Source organism: Pangasianodon hypophthalmus, chromosome 9 (assembly GCF_027358585.1).
Source record: "Pangasianodon hypophthalmus isolate fPanHyp1 chromosome 9, fPanHyp1.pri, whole genome shotgun sequence".
In the NCBI taxonomy this organism is placed as follows: Eukaryota; Metazoa; Chordata; class Actinopteri; order Siluriformes; family Pangasiidae; genus Pangasianodon; species Pangasianodon hypophthalmus.
This window is the reverse complement of record NC_069718.1, coordinates 28,937,057-28,956,007: the sequence shown is the minus strand read 5'-3', so window position 1 is coordinate 28,956,007 and position 18,951 is coordinate 28,937,057. Positions and strand designations below refer to the sequence as shown.

The following is an 18,951-nucleotide window of genomic DNA, read 5'->3' as shown; positions in this document are numbered from 1 at the left end:
TTTTAAGTAAGCTGTTATTTGTTTTTTGAAAATATCCCACATTTCAGTGCTTGATCTCATTAAAACCTTTAAGTGTTTAATTTGTTTGACTTCTTTGGTTAATTCATGAACAGCTTGTTTGTTTGTAAGAATGTTGTATTGAGTTTGCAGTAAACTCTCTGCTCGTTTATGTTTAAGAGCTGAAAAGCTCTAAGTGTGAAAGGAATATCAACATGTTATATGCTACACAGACACCACTTTATTAGGGACACCCCTTACTCATACATCCACACACCACTTTATTATGAACACCCCTTACTCATACATACCTACACCCCCACACCATGTGTACACCACCTCAGTGTAAGTGGTGATCCAAAAGAAAAATCCAAAAAGTAATGGCACTGATTTCACCTTACACATTCTCTGAATTACAGAACTGTTTTAATATACAAGCTCCTTTACTCTACATAGAACCATTCTTTTGGGAAAATGTTCTATTGGCCAAGTACAGAACCAGAACAAGTACAGAAACTGTGTTGAATGTATCGTGTGGTTACTCTCGTGTGGCCACATTTTCCAAACTTTACTCTCTGCATTTGCAGTAAATAATTTGGTTTAAATAATGAAATGATTTAATAAATTAAATGTATGAATGCGTGCTGGTCTTTATTTGGGGTTTAATCAGAATTATTTCACTGATGACAGCTGTATGATAATTACTTTTGATCATGAGATTGAATGTGATTGGTTCATTCTGAACACAGCCACACCCCCAATTATGCAACCAGGTCATTGTAACTTTTTTTTTTTTAATTTTTCCTATTTTTTTCCAAAAGCGTTTCTGATGTTTTTCACTTAATTTTTATACTTTCTTGATTTCTTATCTTGATTTTGTGTACTTTGCTGGTATTCTGTATGTCATATGTTTTATTCAGGTCTCACAGTATTGTATATACTCACTTTGTATCTCCATCACTGGCCCTTTTTTAAATCAAATAATTCACCTGATAGGTAATGAATGTAAGGCTCAGTGAGTGTAGGTACAAGGTAGGTGTAGCTAACAAACTAGCAGCTCTGTATATACACATAAACATAACTGTGGGATAGGGTTGGGTTGAACTTCAACAGAATAGAAAATACAGAAGTATGTTCACTGTTCCATACTGTACGTATTGTTCACTATATGCATTCCATGCCTGAACTACTCCGGTGAGTCCAAGATGGGCTACATGGCAAGACGGGTTGGATAAGCAATATCTGGCCACATTATCTTCCATGTTCAATTCATCTCTGTCTATTAACTGAATTAAGGATGCCTTTATTGGGTAATTAAGCTGATTATTTGTTTCTGGCCACATTCTCTCAACTGTGTGGCTCTGTTGGAGGAAAATGTTGTTTAATGTCACTTGCATATTAACAATATAAGACATTCTATTGATATAAACCAAAGAATAAACTTTCTCACATTTTATACACTTTAGTCCAGCAATCCCAAAATCACCTGTGCTGACTGAGTTTGCAGATAAGGCAGACTTGCTTGATTGTGGCTGTACTTTTCAAGCTGTTTTTGCATAAAAAGTATGAGATAAAACACTTTCCTGTGATCGACGCTTACTTGGTCCCATGATCCAAAGGAGAGAAGTGCTGGTCTGCAGCACATAACAGGGACAGGCTTTCTGAATGGGATTACTAAGTCCATTACAAATTTAACTGGAAAATACAACATTTTGATTCAAGTCTAGACTATAAGATTGTGGTGGTTAGTAGAGTAAGCCTGTTGTGTTGTTCATCTAAATGTGTAACCAAATGATGGTGTTATATTTCTAAGAGATAATAAAACATGAAAATAAATACACGTTTGACAATATAGAGAAAAATATACAGTAAAGGAAATCTTATTATTTCCATTATCTTTGTAAAATATTGGAATAAGGAAATTGGATAGCTTAATTAATACATTTTCTATGGTGTAATTACATAACAGAAAGATTAGAGAGCCCCACTATGAATATAAAAGAGAAAAAGTTTCATAACATGTGAAAATGCACGGTTCTATTTTTACTGTTTACTGTTTTACTGCAGAATCACTTAAACACACACACACAGACACACACACACACACACACACACACACACACACACACAGCTACGTCACTTCCCTGCTGCAGAATAAACAGTTAGACGGAAGTGAAAGTGAAAGTGAAACTCAGCAGCTACATTTTGTGTCGAGGGGAACATAAACCTTTTCAGGAGTAAAAACACAGTGAGTATCTAAATCTAAAGCTATAATTGTTACGGGGATGAGCTTGGTACAAGGTGGAAAACATTACCGAGCAGGGCCCGCTATCCAAATGGATAAAAGACGGAAATAAAGAACCGGATTAGGACTCCAGAACGGGTGAGGAGGAGGAGAGCTTACTGGCCAAGACGCGACCTCAGATAATAACGACAGCGGCAGCGGAGCAGCAGTGCTGTGCTCCGGGGCATTAACCACCGCGCTACTCTCCGGGAAAACCGTGTATAAGGGAGAACAATCTGCTGACCAAATCAGGCCAAATCTAAACGCCGCGGAGACGAGGGAGAGGCATCCGCTCCTCACGCCATAACTAATGGCTCAGCGAGGAAAGTCTCTCTCTGAACCAGGGTGAATCACCCCTTATTAGTGCTTTAATTTCATAAATAAGGCACCTGACTCTAATCCTGAACCTCAATAAATCTTCTCTAAATCCTGCGCTAAAAGTATTGGGCTGAAGATTTGCCCAGTATCGCGACGTTACAGTAATATATAAACACAGTGAGGATCTAAATCTAAAGCTATTATATATAAACACAGTGAGTATCTAAATCTAAAGCTATGATATATAAACACACTGAAGTGACACTAGAGGCAGAAGAGTTTTGTGGGTTTGTACTGAAGGTTTAATGTACACAGGTTGTTTTAGGACTTGATACCGTGACTATTTCCTGTAAGTGAACACTGTGCTGATACAGGGTTTGATTTAACACACCGATGTTGGAGTGAAGTAAACGTGTGTCCTGCTGTAATCTGGAGAAGGAGACATGACCTCCAACATGAGTGTGTCTGGAAAACAGGACTTAAAGAAAGACGAGAGGTGAGTTACTTTTCCATTCACCAGCAATAAATACACACCGTCTCATAGGAACAGATCTGTATCTCTAAACACTCACTAGTTAACAGAGGAACTAAACTTTGCTTTAAGGTGTTTAATAGCAGTGAATATATCACTGATCTGATGTAAGAACAGTTTAGAGAAATCATTCACTGAGAGAAGAGTAAAAAGGACTGTGTAATGTGTAGTATAAGAGCAGCATAGCTTTGAGTCAGTGAACTCTACAGGCTTTAAGACCCAGCTGAGTCAGGTAGCTGGGACTCCTGACATCAGAGTAATTCCTGAGGTATGAGGCGAGTCTCCTGTTTGAATAAGTGTGCAGACTGTAGCTGAATTAAAAAGATGGAATTATTGGTGTTTAATGATGAACACATTGTTTAACAGTGCTGAGACAGCAGAGTATTAATTATTGCTGATATTTCTGTTGTAATTCTAGAATGATGGAGGGAAAGAGATCAGACTCACCAGAACCCAGCTGTGTGTCCATGAAGAGTGACGTGTCAATGGGACTTCCATTTAACTTCAGAGACAGAGACAGTTCTACTGATGTGAGGTCAGTATAGTGAGGTGTTTTACAGCAGTGTTCCACCTGATCAAACTCACTCGTCTCATTATGAAGCCCTTCATGAGCTTTATCAGGTGTTGAAGCAGTAAAACACTAAACTGTGCAGTGCTGCAGCTCTCGGACTGGCAGTGAGGAAAACTGCTTTAAGAGTTCAGTTCAACAAATTTATTTGTTTGTTTAATTCTAAAGTATAATAATTTATAAATTATTTTTATAAAAACTATCATTTTAATCTTCAATATAAAATCTGAGAATAGATGGGATATTATCAGCATGATTAGGCTAATCTGCACTAATCTGATTAGGATTAGGAAGTTATATAACTTAATATTTTACTGAGCCTGACGGTAGCCTAAGAACCTGATTATTTTATATAAACATTTATTGATCAACAACATTCTGTTACAATGCAAATACAGACACAAGTGCAGGTGTTCAAAGTTTGCTTAAAAAAAGGGAGCAAACAAAATGTAATCCAGAGGCAAAAAGATTCATGCAAAGGTCAGGTAATGAGCAAATGAGAAACCCAGAATCAATGAATCCAAGGCTTGGTATCACCTGCTACAAAAGACACAGATCATATACCTTGCAGTTAGTGAATGGAGTCCTTACATACTGTGAGTCTGTCTGTGATTGTAATTGAGTCCAGGTGTTTGTGATCAGTATTCAGGTAAATGAGAATATGAGAGAGTCTGTGTTGTAGTCTTCAGCGGCCATTTTTGTAGGCCACATTCTGGGAATTGTAGCTGGACGCTGATCCCTGCATAGACATGATGCATACTGCATTATCCTCAGGGGAAGTCTGAGATAAAAGAAACTGAGTGATTCCTCTTTCTTCTGTTCTTTAGCCAATCGGACATGATTATCACCTGCTGCATGCTCCATGGTAAACTGTACAGTACCACAACCACAACATGCTACCACAACTGCAGCACAGTCTCTTGTGTTTCACAGATGAACTTCCTGCGATATTTTAAGAACTGTGTGACCGAGTCTGCATAAGCAGGCAATGATGCGTTCTCACACAGTTGCCCCATAACACTGATTTTGAGCTTCTACACAATTTCAGGTGAAAGTGGTCTGATTTTTGTCACTACTGTGTTTTTCTCACCACTGTGTAGACTTAATGTATTCATCAAACGATGTGTACAAGAATACGGGACAAATCATGTCCTTTGCCGACTCAGTAAGAGACACAGGATTTTAGTTTTCAACCGCGTATTATAAGGGATGAGTCACAACTTTAGTAAGCTCCCAGTACAGCCAGATAATTCTTGTTTAGCAAAAATCATACTGAGCTTTGAAGAAAAAAATTAACAAGAAATACAATAACACCAGGATAAACACTAGCAGTGCTTTTCCATGATGGAATATTTTATTAATGATGAAGGAATGAAGCTAAACAGGGAATTAGTGACTCCTGGACGGGTCTGTAAACACAATCTGTAAGATTTGTTTCAGTCTGTTTCAGTGGCCTGCTTTACATAACAAATCCAGTAGATAAGTTTTTATCATGGATAAGGAATAAGTAAATGCTTTGGATTAAACACCTTGATATTGTAATGTTAGATAACTACACAGCTATGATAACATTGCAATGTTGAAAAATCAGTGAGAACTCGTTATACATTAAGAATGGGCAATAAAAGCACTCTTGGCCAACTTAATAAATGACTATGAGATGAGTTTTGCTTATTTCAAGTGCAATGCTCCTTTTGGCTGTTTGAGCAAAAGCTACATCCTAAAATACTAATATCAGCCACCTGGCACACTTGAGACATGAAGCTCTGGGGCTCACCGATGTAACAAGCAGAGTACCTGTCTAACATGATTAGACAATAATTCACTCGGCCATCCTGTATATAAACTAGCCTATAGCCATGGTAGTCACTGTTGTTAACAGCTAGTGAAAGTGTTTTAGCTATGAAAGAGAACCACAGATGTGCTCCAGTGTTGTCCAGCATTGAGGCGTTGATTGGAGGCTTGTCAGTTGGAGGAAGCTTTTCACTTTATCACCTAATTCTGTATAAGAGCTGTGTGCTGGGTAAATTATAAAGCATAATTAATTAAAGTCAATTGCTGTATAGAGAGAGAGCTCCATACATCAGTTCCTTATTATTCTGCAGTGTCTTACATTTATGCTGTGTATTATTATTCTTACTGCTCCACTGTTCATTATTATACATTTCTCCACTATTCTGTTATTCTACCAGCATTATTCTGTAGTTAAGTATTTTTATCACCAAGATCTAAACAACAAAGTAAAGCAATGCCCTTAATAAATAAACTGCCTCCTTCATTACTTGAAAGTGATGCCATGCTAATGCTAATCCTTGCTAATGATAGATGGAGTTTATTTGACAGTTGTCACTGTAGCTGAACTTTACTCTACAGGCCGCCATAGTTTCTAAGGTGGGGCTTTGTGAACATGGGCAGGGATTGGCCCCCCTTTGTGAATATGGCCCCCCCACCTCTGTGACTGGGTCCCAAGAGGTTGTGCCTTAGCCCCCTGCTCTACGCTCTATACACACATGACTGTGTTCTCTCCTAGCTCCACTTCTAACTTCAAGTTTGCTGATGACACAGTGTGGTTATGGGCCTCATCTCCAACAACAATTAGGCCACCTACCTTGATGAGGTGGAGAAACTAGAAGCTTGGTGCCAGGCTAACTCTCTCTCTCTCTGGACGTCAGAAAAACAAGGAGCTGGTTGTGGAATTCAAGAAGAAGCAACAGTGGAACTACACCCCACTCAAGATCGGCGGGACCCCTGTGGAGAGAGTGAGCAGCTTCAGGTACTTTGGAGTACACATATCTGAGGACCTGACCTGGACTCATCACATCCAAGCTCAGGTGATCAAAGCCAGACAATGGTTATAGCTCAAGTGATCAAAGCCACAGTTGTACCATCTGATACTGCTGAGGAAATTCAGCATAATGAGTCTCCCCAGCAATCCAGAAAACATTCTATACTGGGGCATCTCAGCTTGGTACGGAAACTGCTCACCTCAGGACCGCAAAGCCCTGCAGAGAGTGGTGCACTTAGTTGAGCACATCTCTGGGTCTGCTCTCCCCTCTCTGCATGACATCTACACCAGGCAATGCAGTACCAGAACTGCTAAAATCTTCAAGGACTCCACCCACCCCGGTAACTGTCTGTTGAGCCTGCTGCATTCAGACAAGCGCTCCCGTAGTCAGATGGCTAAAACTGAGAGGCTCGAGAGGAGCTTCTTCCCTCAGGACATCAGACGCCTCAATACGGATATCTCAACTGCTCAGATTTCTTAGGACTCCTCATAGACTCTCCAGTCACTCTGCATGCCATTGACACACTGCACTTTGCACTTAGTACTGTTACTACACCTAACACACTCACATATTTTGTTCACATAGCATACTGCATATTTTGTACATCTATTTTTTTTGCACATTCCTTGCTTATTTTGTACATGCTTTTTCACACATTCCTGTACATATATTTCTTATTTCTTATTATTTCTTATTTTCTATTCATTTCTGATTTTTAATTTAGTATTTAAAGGCACAGTCTATACAGCAATAGGCCAGGTTTTCATTTCACTGCAGGTTTATACTGTATATAACTTTGTATGTGACAAATAAAATCTAGAATCTTGAATATTGATTGGAGGCGGGCTCAAGGAGTAAAAAAAAAAATCATATAAATGTTGAACCACCTACTTAACCTTTAGAGACCTGATCTTAAAAAATGTACTTATCTTACCTCCTGAAACTTTAAATATCTTTATCTTTATTTATCTGTATTCAATAGTGTGTGTTGTGGAGCTATGAATACATAATCCATATTACATGATGTTTTTTTGTTTGTTTTTTTTCACAGACTGCAAAAGAAGCAATCAAACATCAGCAGAAATCAGTTGGAGTCCATATTCATGGTATGTGTAATTTTTTTTTTAATCAATGTGCATCAGCATTATGGGTAATCAGACGGAATTTCAGTTGTAACTGTGGTAATAGGAATGGACTTTTCTTCTTTTCATAAAATAAAAACATCTCTCACTGTGTAACATTATAATATTTAGATCTGTTACTGTGTGTTTCTAACCAGGAGCTGGAATGTAAAGTCATCACTCTGATAAAGAATGAGCTGAAGAGGTTTAGGAAGCTCCTGAGTCCAGATTACTGCACTGAGAGGGAGGTGGAGGATGAGGAGGATCTGCACAGTGTCAGAGAGGGAGCGCTGAAGATCACACTGCACGTCCTGAAGAACATGAACCACATAGATCTCACTAACACACTGCACAACAGTAAGAACTCTGAGTCATGGCTTTAGTCCATCAGGTTCACTTTAGAGAAAGGAAATTGTTTTAGATATTAACACTTTTAGTGTGTTCATGATCCAGCTTGTGGTTACTCTGTCAATAATATTTAATACATGAATCAGGAACGAACAGCAGCATTTGAAAGAATTTTACATTATATATTGTGCTCAGAGATTTTGCATTAAAACATGTTATTATTTTGTTTATTAGAGTCTGTGGCCTCTGAGTATCAGGCAAAGTTGAAATCCAACCTGAGAGAGAAGTTTAAAAGAATTAATGAAGGAATCTCACAGCATGGAAGCTCAGCACTTCTGAATGAGATCTACACAGAGCTCTACATCACAGAGGGTTGGAGTGGAGACATTAATAATGAACATGAGGTGAGACAAATTGAGAGAGCATCCAGGAGACCAGCAACACAGGAGACACCCATCAAATGTAATGACCTCTTTAAAGACAAGTCCATCAGAAGTGTGCTGACTAAAGGAGTTGCTGGAATTGGAAAAACAGTCTCTGTGCAGAAGTTCATTCTGGACTGGGCTGAAGGAAAAGCAAATCAGGATGTCTTCTTCATGTTTCCACTTCCCTTTAGAGAGCTGAATTTGATGAAGCAGCAAAATCTCAGTCTGATGAATCTTCTTCATCACTTTTTCCCAGAAATGAGAAAACTAGAATTAATAGACTGCGACTCCTACAAAGTGGTGTTGATCTTTGATGGTCTGGATGAGTGTCGACTTCCTCTAAATTTCCAGAACAATGAGAGATTGTGTGATGTGACAAAGTCAGCCTCAGTGGATGTGCTGCTCACAAACCTCATCAAGGGGAATCTGCTTCCCTCTGCTCTCCTCTGGATAACCTCTCGACCAGGAGCAGCCAATCAGATCCCTCCTGAGTGTGTAGACCTGGTAACAGAGGTACGAGGCTTCAGTGATCCTCAGAAAGAGGAGTACTTCAGGAAGAGGATCAGTGATCAGAGCCTGGCCAATAAAATCATCACACACATGAAGTGTTCCAGAAGCCTCTACATCATGTGCCACGTCCCAGTCTTCTGCTGGATTTCAGCCACTGTTCTAGAGAGAATGTTGGGTGAAGCAGAGAGTGGAGAGATCCCCAAGACTCTGACTCAAATGTTCACACACTTCCTGATCTTTCAGATAAAACACAAGAACCAAAAGTACCATCAGAAATGTGACCCTGATCCTCAGCAGACCAGAGAGAGTATCCTGGCACTGGGAAAACTGGCTTTCCAACAGCTGGAGAAAGGAAACCTGATCTTCTATGAGGAAGACCTGAGAAAGTGTGGCATTGATGTCAGAGAAGCATCAGTGTACTCAGGAGTGTGTACCCAAATCTTCAGAGAGGAGTTTGGGCTTCACCTGGGGAAGATGTTCAGCTTTGTACATCTGAGTGTTCAGGAGTTTCTGGCTGCTTTATACGCATTTCTGTGCTTTATTTATAGAAAGACAAATGTGCTAGTGGAGCAAAGCACTGGACCTTTCCATTTCTTCAGAAATCCAAACAGGTCTGAGTTCCTCAGGAGTGCAGTGGACAAGGCCTTACAGAGTGAGAATGGACACCTGGACCTGTTCCTCCGCTTCCTTTTGGGTCTCTCACTGGAGTCCAATCAGACTCTCTTACGAGGCTTAATGCCACAGACAGGAAACAGCTCTCACAGCAAACAGGAAACAGTCGAGTACATCAAGAAGAAGATCAGGGAGAATCCATCTCCAGAGAAATCCATCAATCTGTTCCACTGTCTGAATGAACTGAATGATCATTCTCTAGTGCAGGAAATACAAACTTACCTGAACAGAGGAGGTTACAGGCGTCTCAGTGGAACCAGACTCTCTCCTGCTCAGTGGTCAGCTCTGGTGTTTGTGTTACTGAACTCAGAACAGGAGCTGGATGATTTTAAATTGAATAAATATGACCCATCAGAGGAATGTCTTCTGAAGCTGCTGCCAGTGGTCAAAGCTTCTAGAAAAGCTGTGTGAGTATTTTTATTTATTAATGTTTTACTGCATGGTTTGTTATTTTAATGTAACACCAAACTGCACTGTTTGGATTAATACTTGTTAATAGTTACTTTAATCAGCTTTAAACAAACCTCTGGTACAATTACAGAAGATTGTTTCACGTTTATAAATAACATATTATGTATGCACTTAGGGCTGGGCGATATGGACAAAAACTTGTATCACAATATGGATAATTTCTTGAAATTCTATATATCATGATATATCATTGTTATGGGGAGTTTAGCTCTGCCCCCCCATCACATGACCCTATCCCGTGCCATCTTCGGAGGCATGTGTAGCCAAACGCAAAAACGTTGTTTTTGAACAATGTAAAACCCTTGGAAGAAAGTGGTATCAATTCCATATGCAAGAGCTCACAGACGCCCATGATTGGTTAGTATCACAGTGATTGATAGGGGAGAGAGAATACCCACCCCTCGCTCCCTGAGAGCATGGACTCACTTGCTCACTTGGACTTGTGGCCACTGATGGCTGTAGCATTGTCAGGATTTGAACTTGTGATTTCCGGACAATAGTATGAACACTTTTCTGTTGCGCCACTTTGGAGGCTCTTTTTTTTTAAATAAAAGAAGAAAAAAACAGCACACGGTTAGTAGCTCCTAGCTTAGTGACATAAATCAGCTCCTAAAAACTGGCTTTTGGGACATTGGCGATATGGACAATATAGACATTTTCCTATCAATAGACATTTTTCTATCATCCTATGATATGTATCACCATATCGCACATATCTGCACTGAAGGACACGTTAGAGAGAATAAGAACACTTTCACACCTACCATGTTCAGGTTGGATTGAACAAGCTTTCTCTTTAGGATCTGTTGGAACGTATGTGAACACTCCACCTGTACTTGGGTCCACACCAAACACCTGATCCAGAGTCTGTGTAAAATCTCGTGTGTTATTCTCTGTGCTCATACAGTTACAGTTACAAATCAAGTCCTCCAGACTTGATTTTTAACTGTATGAGCACAGAGAATAACACACACAAACTGTTTTACCATCTCTGTGAATTTCTATATATAACTCACTGTAAAGTATGACTAGTATTGGCATGTTATTAACTGGTAGTGTACAGTTCTATAATTCTTAATTTTTTGTAACAAAATGCACTATATCTGCAGTGTTGGTTGTAGAAACTTGAACACAGATCAGAGTGTATTGTTTGTAGGCTGCTCGCTCTCACGTGTGTGTTATGTACATGACCTAATGGTCTTATAATAAATTGTAGCTGAGAGATTGTGGAGTGCAGAAAGACGTCCCTGCTCCTGTAAATGTGCTGATGTGGTGTCCTGTCCTCTGATTTCTGTGTGTGAGAGAAACACACTGACATTTCTGTTACATGTTCAACTTTAGCTGTATTATGGCTGTGTCATGTGTTTGAGATCAGTGTTCTGATCTTTCATCATTTCTCTTCCAGGCTGTATGGGTGTAATCTGACCGAGGAAAGCTGTAGAGTTCTGTCCTCAGTTCTCAGCTCAAACTCCTCCAGTCTGAGAGAACTGGACCTGAGTTACAATAAACTGCAGGATTCAGGAGGGAAGCTGCTCTCTGCTGGACTGGAGAATCCACATTGTACACTGGAGATACTGAGGTACACACACACAAACACACACACACACACACACACACACACACTAAGTATGTGAATAAATGCCAAGTGCAAATGCATGCACACCATAGCTCATTTGCGTTTAGTGACACCTACGTAAATGGTAAAGCTCACAGAGAGCTGAAATCAGAACTTGAGGACCAAATTGAAAGAAAAGGAATTTCTCAGAGGTAGAAATGGAAGTTATTTATATTTTCACTCACATCCATACCAATAAAAAATATTACTAATCAGGTGAATTAGGTGTGAATGTTTTCATGTGAAAAGTAAATGGTTTGACATGAAAGGTGAGAAAAAGAGATCTACACTGTACGCAGGTGATCATGAACACTGAGCATCACACAGAGAAACTGCTGTGTTTAAATAGTTTAAAGTGTCTCAGTGACTGTTGGTCAGAAATCTCTCACACTGATGCAGTCTTCAGCCTCTCACACTACAGTCACTTCTCTCTGTTTGAAACATGACAATAACAAGAAATCCAAGCACTGATAAACTTGGACATGCACAGGAATGGCACAAGGTTGTTGTGTTGGTTAAATTAGTGCTGGCTCTAAAGTGTTGAACAGCATTTAAAGAAGATGCCGTGACAAACAGAAGTGATTTATAAACCAGCTTTCATCCTCCAGAACAATAATACTGATCTCTAAATATCTAAATATCTCTAACAGTGTGCTCTAAATCTTCTGTCAGCTGAGGCGTTTGCACCGTGTCAGCTTATGGCTATACACAGACAGACCGGCCCTTCCTCCTTTATACAGACGCATTTCTTTTGTCTTAACTGAATGACCCGTCCCATTTGTATTACTTTATGAATTTCTGTTGTTTAAATTTGTTTCCTATTAATGCCATTAATATGAATCTAGGGTTAGAGTTTCTGTGTTTCACAAAAGTTTCGTTAAATTGGTGTGTAATTGAAATAAATACTGTTAGTGAGTTAAATTTGACAGCATAATCCGTATAAATAATCACAGTAACTCATTGACATTTATACGATTTGAAGCCAATCAATCAGTTTCACCTTCCTTAGTTTTGTTTTATCTGTAAATTGACACAAACTCAGGAGCTCTTGTCCCCAGTGAGACCCCTAGCACACAGGAACAGGAGTCCAGTGTTGATGCTATTTCCCCAAGCTCCAGCTCAGTCCAGAACTCCTCCATAAGTGCCTGATGAATGTGAAAGTAGAGGACGGTGAGGTGTTGGTGGAGAAGCACTGGGTTGAGGGTCAGAATAAAGACCAGATAAAGCAGCTATGCACATACATAAAGAGCTAGCTCTTGTGCTGAGTGGCCAAGCCCATTTAACTCTGATCCAACACCTCATCAACCTTTTCTCTCAACATCTTGTAGATGTTCCACAACATTACATTTTTAATTTACACATTAAACATTTCCATTTGCATTTGTGTAAATGCTCCTACAGAGGGTTTATGAGTAAATTCATTCATATCCAGTGTGATAAATGAGACCCAGTGTTTTATGTGAGTAAAAAAAGTGTGTAAAAAAGTGTGTATTTTTATAAGGTGTAGATTAGCATTGTTTCTGATGTTGAGCTTTGTTTTTTGGTGTTTGTGTGTGTATATTGGGGTGTTATGTGATTTGTATCTGTGTGTGCAGGTTATAAGATTAAGGTCCAAAGAACAATGAACAGCAACTGTATTACTATCTCTGTGAAATTCAACTTTGTGTTAATGCTGAAATATCTACATCACTTCTCACATCAGAACAAAGTACATTTATTTCTACAGTGTGTAGATCAGTGTACATTGCAGACACATTTACTTTAATAACATGCCAGTACTAGTCATACTTTACAGTGAGGTCAATAAGCCAATTTCTCTGATGTTATCTGTCCTCATGGAGCTGTTACCATTTTATAGAGCTGTTTCTATTGTTCTATGGGAGGAAAAAAATATTCCAGAAAATGTTTGTAATGGAAATGTGTGCACAATGTACACTGATCTACACACTGAACACACTGTAATGAAGCAGTAAAGGACAGTGTGTAAATGTTCTCCAGCAGAACTTTCCCCAGAGCTGCTGAACACACTGTATGAAAAACTCTCTGCTAGAAATAAAGAGACGTGTTTGTGATGGAAACACCTCATTTCACAATCAGATAAATAAATCAAACATTTCATCATTTCTCTTCCAGTCTGTGTGAGTGTAATCTGACAGAGGAAAGCTGTAGAGTTCTGTCCTCAGTTCTCAGCTCAAACTCCTCCAGTCTGAGAGAACTGAACCTGAGTAACAATAAACTGCAGGATTCAGGAGTGAAGCTGCTCTCTGCTGGACTGGAGAATCCACACTGTACACTGGAGATACTGAGGTACACACACACACACACACATTGAGCAGAGTTTTGATAAATGCAGCAGCATTTCATCTGTGGTAATTGTAATTGTAGTGATCTGATATATTTTCCCTGTTGTGTGTGAGATGGAGAGTAAATGTACTGTATATAAAGATTTTGAGTAGTTCATGTTTTCAATGCTAACATGAACCATGTTTTCATGTTTTCAACTGAGTGTGTTAAGTGTGTGAAGGTTTTCTTTCTTGCAGGATGCGTAATTGCAGTATTACAGATGAAGGTTTTGCTGCTCTGGCTTCAGCTCTGAGGTCAAACTCCTCATCACACCTGAGAGAACTGGATCTGTACGGTAATAAGCCAGGAGAATCAGGAGTGAAGCTGCTCTCTGATCTACTGAAGGATCCACACTGTAAACTGGAGACACTACAGTGAGTTACTGACTTACTGCCTCTTTACTGTACTGTATGATACTGAGTAATATTCACTGTGTACTGCATATTGTTGACAGTTTTAGTGTGTGTGCATGTGTGTGTGTTTATACTGATGATGTTTGTTTACACTGATGCTCTTCTCTGTCTTTCAGCATTAAGGATCGTAAACTCACCAGGACTGGCGTATGACAGGAGTCTCACCTCAAACCTCTTTTCCAGGATAAAGCAGTTTTGGTGAAGCGTTAGAACCCGTCCCACATTTCCAGCAGTTTGGGAGCTGAATCATTCATATTCAGATGCAGAAGGTCCATAACAATAACCGTGACTGATCACATCCTTTTATCCACTCAGCTACAAGTTACTTCAGGCTTTAATAACATAATTTACAATCCAAAGTCAAATCCTTCAGCGTCTACACACAACACAGAGATATCATCACATCATCACACTCATTACACAAATACACATCCATGTGTTGTAGCTGTTTATAGCTTATTTTTAGCTCCACATTTTTATCTATTTATTCAGTGTGTTTAAGCTCAACATGGATTCATTCAGTTTGTTGTAATAATTTAATAATTTGTCATATATTATTATTTTATATATATTTTGTTGCAATTTGTTGTAATATGACTGTCAAACATTTGTTTCTCCACAGATGATTGATTCACAGTTGCAATATTGATTTAATCCTTTTTTTATTCAAAAATTGTTCCTTGTTTGCCAATGTGTTTTAATAGTTACCATGGTAGTTTGAATATTTAAGAGATTTTGATTTTTCAACTAAAAAAACTGTAACTGAAACTCTAACTACATATACTGTATATACAGTCAGGTCCATAAATATTGGGACAGTGACACAGTTTTGGTAATTTTGCCTCTGTACACCACCACAGTGGATTTGAAATGAAGCAGTCAAGATGTGACTGAAGCATAGACTTTCAGCTTTAATTCAAGGGGTTTAACAAAAATATTGCATTAACTGTTTAGCAATTACAGCCATTTTTTACAGAGTTCCTCCATTTTCACAGGCTCAAAAGTAATGGGACAATTGACTGATAAGCAGTTTCATGGCCAGCTGTGGCCTGTTTCCTCCTTATATCATGATAAATTAAGGAGATAAAAGGTCTGGAGCTGATTCCAAGTGTTGAATTTGCATTTGGTAGCTGTTCATGGGAACTCTCAATATGCCGTCCAAAGAGGTGTTGATGCAAGTGAAGGAGGCCATCATTAGGCTGAAAAACCAAAACAGACCTATCAGAGAGATAGCAGAAACTTTAGGAGGGCCAAATCAACAATTTGGTACATTCTTAAAAAGAAGGAATGCACTGGCGAGCTCAGCAACACCAAAAGGCCTGGGAGACCACAGAAAACAACTAAAGTGGATGATTGCAGAATTCTTTTCTTATTGAAGAATAACCCCTTCACAACATCTAGCCAAGTCAGGAACACTCTGGAGGAGGTAGGCCTATCATTGTCAAAGTCTACAATCAAGAGCCACCTTCATGAATGTAAATACAGACGGTTTACCTCAAGATGCAAACCGCTGGTAACACTCAAGAACACAAAGGCCAGATTAGACTTTGCTAAAAAACCTCTAAAAAAAGCCTGACCAGTTCTGATGCAAGATTAACTTGTACCAGAATGATGGGAAGAGAAAAGTATGGAGAAGGAAAGGAAGGGCTCATGATCCAAAGCATACCACATCATCCGTCAAACATGTGGAGGCAGTGTTATGGCATGGGGTTTATTGATAATGTGACTGTTGATAGAAGTAGCAGGATGAATTCTGAAGTGTACAGAGCTATACTTTCTGCTCAGATTCAGTCAAATGCTGCAAAACTGATAGGACAGCGCTTCACAGTACAGATGGATAACAACCCAAAACATACTGTGAAAGCAGCCCAAGAGCTTGGAAATTAAATGTTCTTAAATGGCCGAGTCAGTCACCTGACCTCAACCCAACTGAGCTGCTTTTCACTTACTGAAGGCAAATCTGAAGGCAGAAAGACCCACAAACAAGCAGCAACTGAAGATGGCTGCAGTAAAGACCTGGCAAATCATCTCAAGGGAGGAAACTCAGCATTTGGTGATGTCCATGGGGTCCAGACTTCAGGTAGTCATTGACTGCAAAGGATTTACCACCAAGTAATAAAAATAATCCTAATATTTATGATTATATTAGTTTGTCCCATTACTTTTGAGCCTGTGAAAATGGAGGAACTCTGTAAAAAAATGGCTGTAATTCCTAAACGGTTAATGCAATATTTTTGTTAAACCCCTTGAATTAAAGCTGAAAGTCTACGCTTCAGTCACATCTTGACTGCTTCATTTCAAATCCACTGTGGTGGTGTACAGAGGCAAAATTACCAAAACTGTGTCACTGTCCCAATATTTATGGACCTGACTGTATTTCTGTCATTTAATACAGTTTTGTATATGTGTTGTGCGTATGTTATTTACACTATGTGTAGTACAAAATAAACAGTGACTGTGACTGAAACACAACAGTTCAGGTGTTTGAGGACTGTACTGTAATTACACTTAGCATCGACCACTACCAGGACTAACACGTGTTCCACCACACTGAGAAACTTCAATGTTGTGTCATGACTCGTGATCTCTGAGCTGAACTTTCTGACTGTTTATGAGGAATCTTCTCGTAACCATGGTGACAGTGAGAGTCTCAGCTGTTCAGAGTGAACATCTCTCTGCTCTAGTGTACTCGTTGTTACTGCACTATTTAGGGCACATGAGCCTCCCGTGGAGGAAGTAGGGATTAGGGTGAGTACAGCCCGGGGGTTAGTTAATTATTACTATAGAGCAGTGTGTGATGCTGTGAGTGTGCTGGTGGTGGCTGATGTCCAGTAAATAATGCGGTAATGTTACCTTCAAACAAAGCATGTGTCAGTCTCACATGCATTTAGTTTTACCCATCAATAAAACATGTTTCTGATCGTAACCAGACTGCATTCTGTTCACTCTATATGATTTATATCCTGGCCAGATGCAGCTACTTAGCTAGTTGTGTGCGTGTACGACTGCACACACAAGACTATGAGTGACAACGTGAACATGAATATAGAGCCCCATAAGAGCTTTTCCTCTGTAACCTGACCTGTGATCAGTCCCTGACTACCAGCATTAAGGCAAATTGGCCTGGGTCAGTTCATGGCTCGTATTCTCAGGGATCAGATGAAACAAAAAATTCACTTTAAAGTTTAAAGTTTAAAGTTCACTTTAAACCGCTTCTTCAGCTGATGAATATAATTATATTGTCCAAATTCTAAAGCCCTACTGTAATCAGATACTTATTAATAATCCCGGGAGCAAAGTGGTCCTTTTTGAACAAAAAGAAAATATTTTTAGCAGAAAAGTGCTTTTATTAATCTATTTAAAACATTTTTACCCAATAGTCACATGACAATTTTTAGAATATTGTTTATATAGAGAAACACAACTGAAGGACATCTTTAACAATTTGTAAAAAGACCTTTTTTTTGTTTGTGTAATGTTAAAAAAACTCAAATATATGAAAATGTAAATAATATATGTGGTAATAAACCTACAACAGAATTACACAGTTAAACCAGAAAAATGCTGAAGAACCTAAAATGGAGGCCAGAAATAACAGAATATTAAAGTGTAAAGACTAGCAGACTCAAAAGACTAGCAGTCAAATATGTTCTAGCTGTTTCTATAAAAGATTTATAGTTCCATACGAGATCTTCTGGTTATCAGAGTCTACTAAAAACATTTTCCTGTTAGCTAAACAAGACTGGGTGCTAACTAGCTAAATTGTTAAATGTGCTAACACACCGAGTGTGTTGAAAGCAACTAGACACGCAGGTGTGTTCAACATTAATGTCGTCAGATTAGTATTATTAGGATTAGCAATTGATTTCTAAAAACTGTCAATCAAACTATCAAGCTAGAACTCTGTACATGACGTCATAATCATTCACTGCTTCTCTCTCTCTCTCTCCATACACACTTACAGGGCCCCCAACTTTGAGTATTTCTGTTATTGCAAAAGCAGCTGCTGAAATTATAATTATATGAAGATTAAATAAATAAAGATATAAAAATGAAAAAAGGAACACATTTTCTATTTGAGTATTTTTTTGCACTGTTTGACATGTACAACCCCTGGCAAAAATTATGGAATCACCACACTTAGAGGATGTTCACCCAGCTTTTTTACTTTATAGCAAACAAATAAATCATAGATATGACAGAAAAAGGTTTTGTTCAATAGCTTAACATTCTGGCTTTGTGAAACATACATCCAAAAAATTCACTGACTTTTTTTTTTTATTAATGGCATGTCTTTTTCCAAATCAAGTAGAGGAAAAAATTATGGAATCACTCAATGTTGAGGAAAATATTATGGAATCATCTTCTTAATTTTCACGCCTTTCTTAATTTCCACTTCTAAAACAAATACCGGGACAAGTCTTAAAATGCTAATTAGTCAGCAGTTAAAAGGGAGTGCTTACACACCTTAACGAGCTGTTGGACTCAGCTAATTGAAAGGAAACATGGCTCCAACGAGGGAGTTGTGTCTAAAATTTGGTGCAAATA

At 38.8% G+C, this 18,951-nt stretch overlaps 1 protein-coding gene across 2 annotated transcripts; it reads left to right on the top strand.

Annotated features, from left to right (window-relative positions):
- Positions 1–2,150: 2,150 nt before the first annotated feature.
- Positions 2,151–16,875, top strand: LOC128318899 (NLR family CARD domain-containing protein 3-like). Of its 2 annotated transcripts, none has more exons than XM_053237030.1 (10): positions 2,151–2,245; positions 2,974–3,095; positions 3,550–3,666; positions 7,537–7,591; positions 7,765–7,963; positions 8,189–9,968; positions 11,438–11,611; positions 13,781–13,954; positions 14,188–14,364; positions 14,520–16,875. In XM_053237030.1, exons 2-10 carry the CDS (start codon positions 3,043–3,045, stop codon positions 14,554–14,556), a joined length of 2,766 nt encoding a protein of 921 aa, XP_053093005.1. In that variant the 5' UTR covers positions 2,151–2,245; positions 2,974–3,042; the 3' UTR covers positions 14,557–16,875. The 2 variants fall into 2 exon arrangements, with proteins under 2 accessions (XP_053093005.1, XP_053093004.1); XM_053237029.1 differs by having other exon boundaries at positions 2,178–2,814.
- The last annotated feature ends 2,076 nt before the right edge of the window (positions 16,876–18,951 follow it).

Bases quoted from the DNA above. Each gene is read 5' to 3' on its own strand.
- LOC128318899 (XM_053237030.1), top strand. From the start codon at position 3,043: ATGACCTCCAACATGAGTGTGTCTGGAAAACAGGACTTAAAGAAAGAC. The intron at 9,969-11,437 runs GTGAGTATTTTT...TTTCTCTTCCAG, and splicing joins AAAGCTTCTAGAAAAGCTGT to GCTGTATGGGTGTAATCTGA. The intron at 13,955-14,187 runs GTACACACACAC...TCTTTCTTGCAG, and splicing joins TGTACACTGGAGATACTGAG to GATGCGTAATTGCAGTATTA.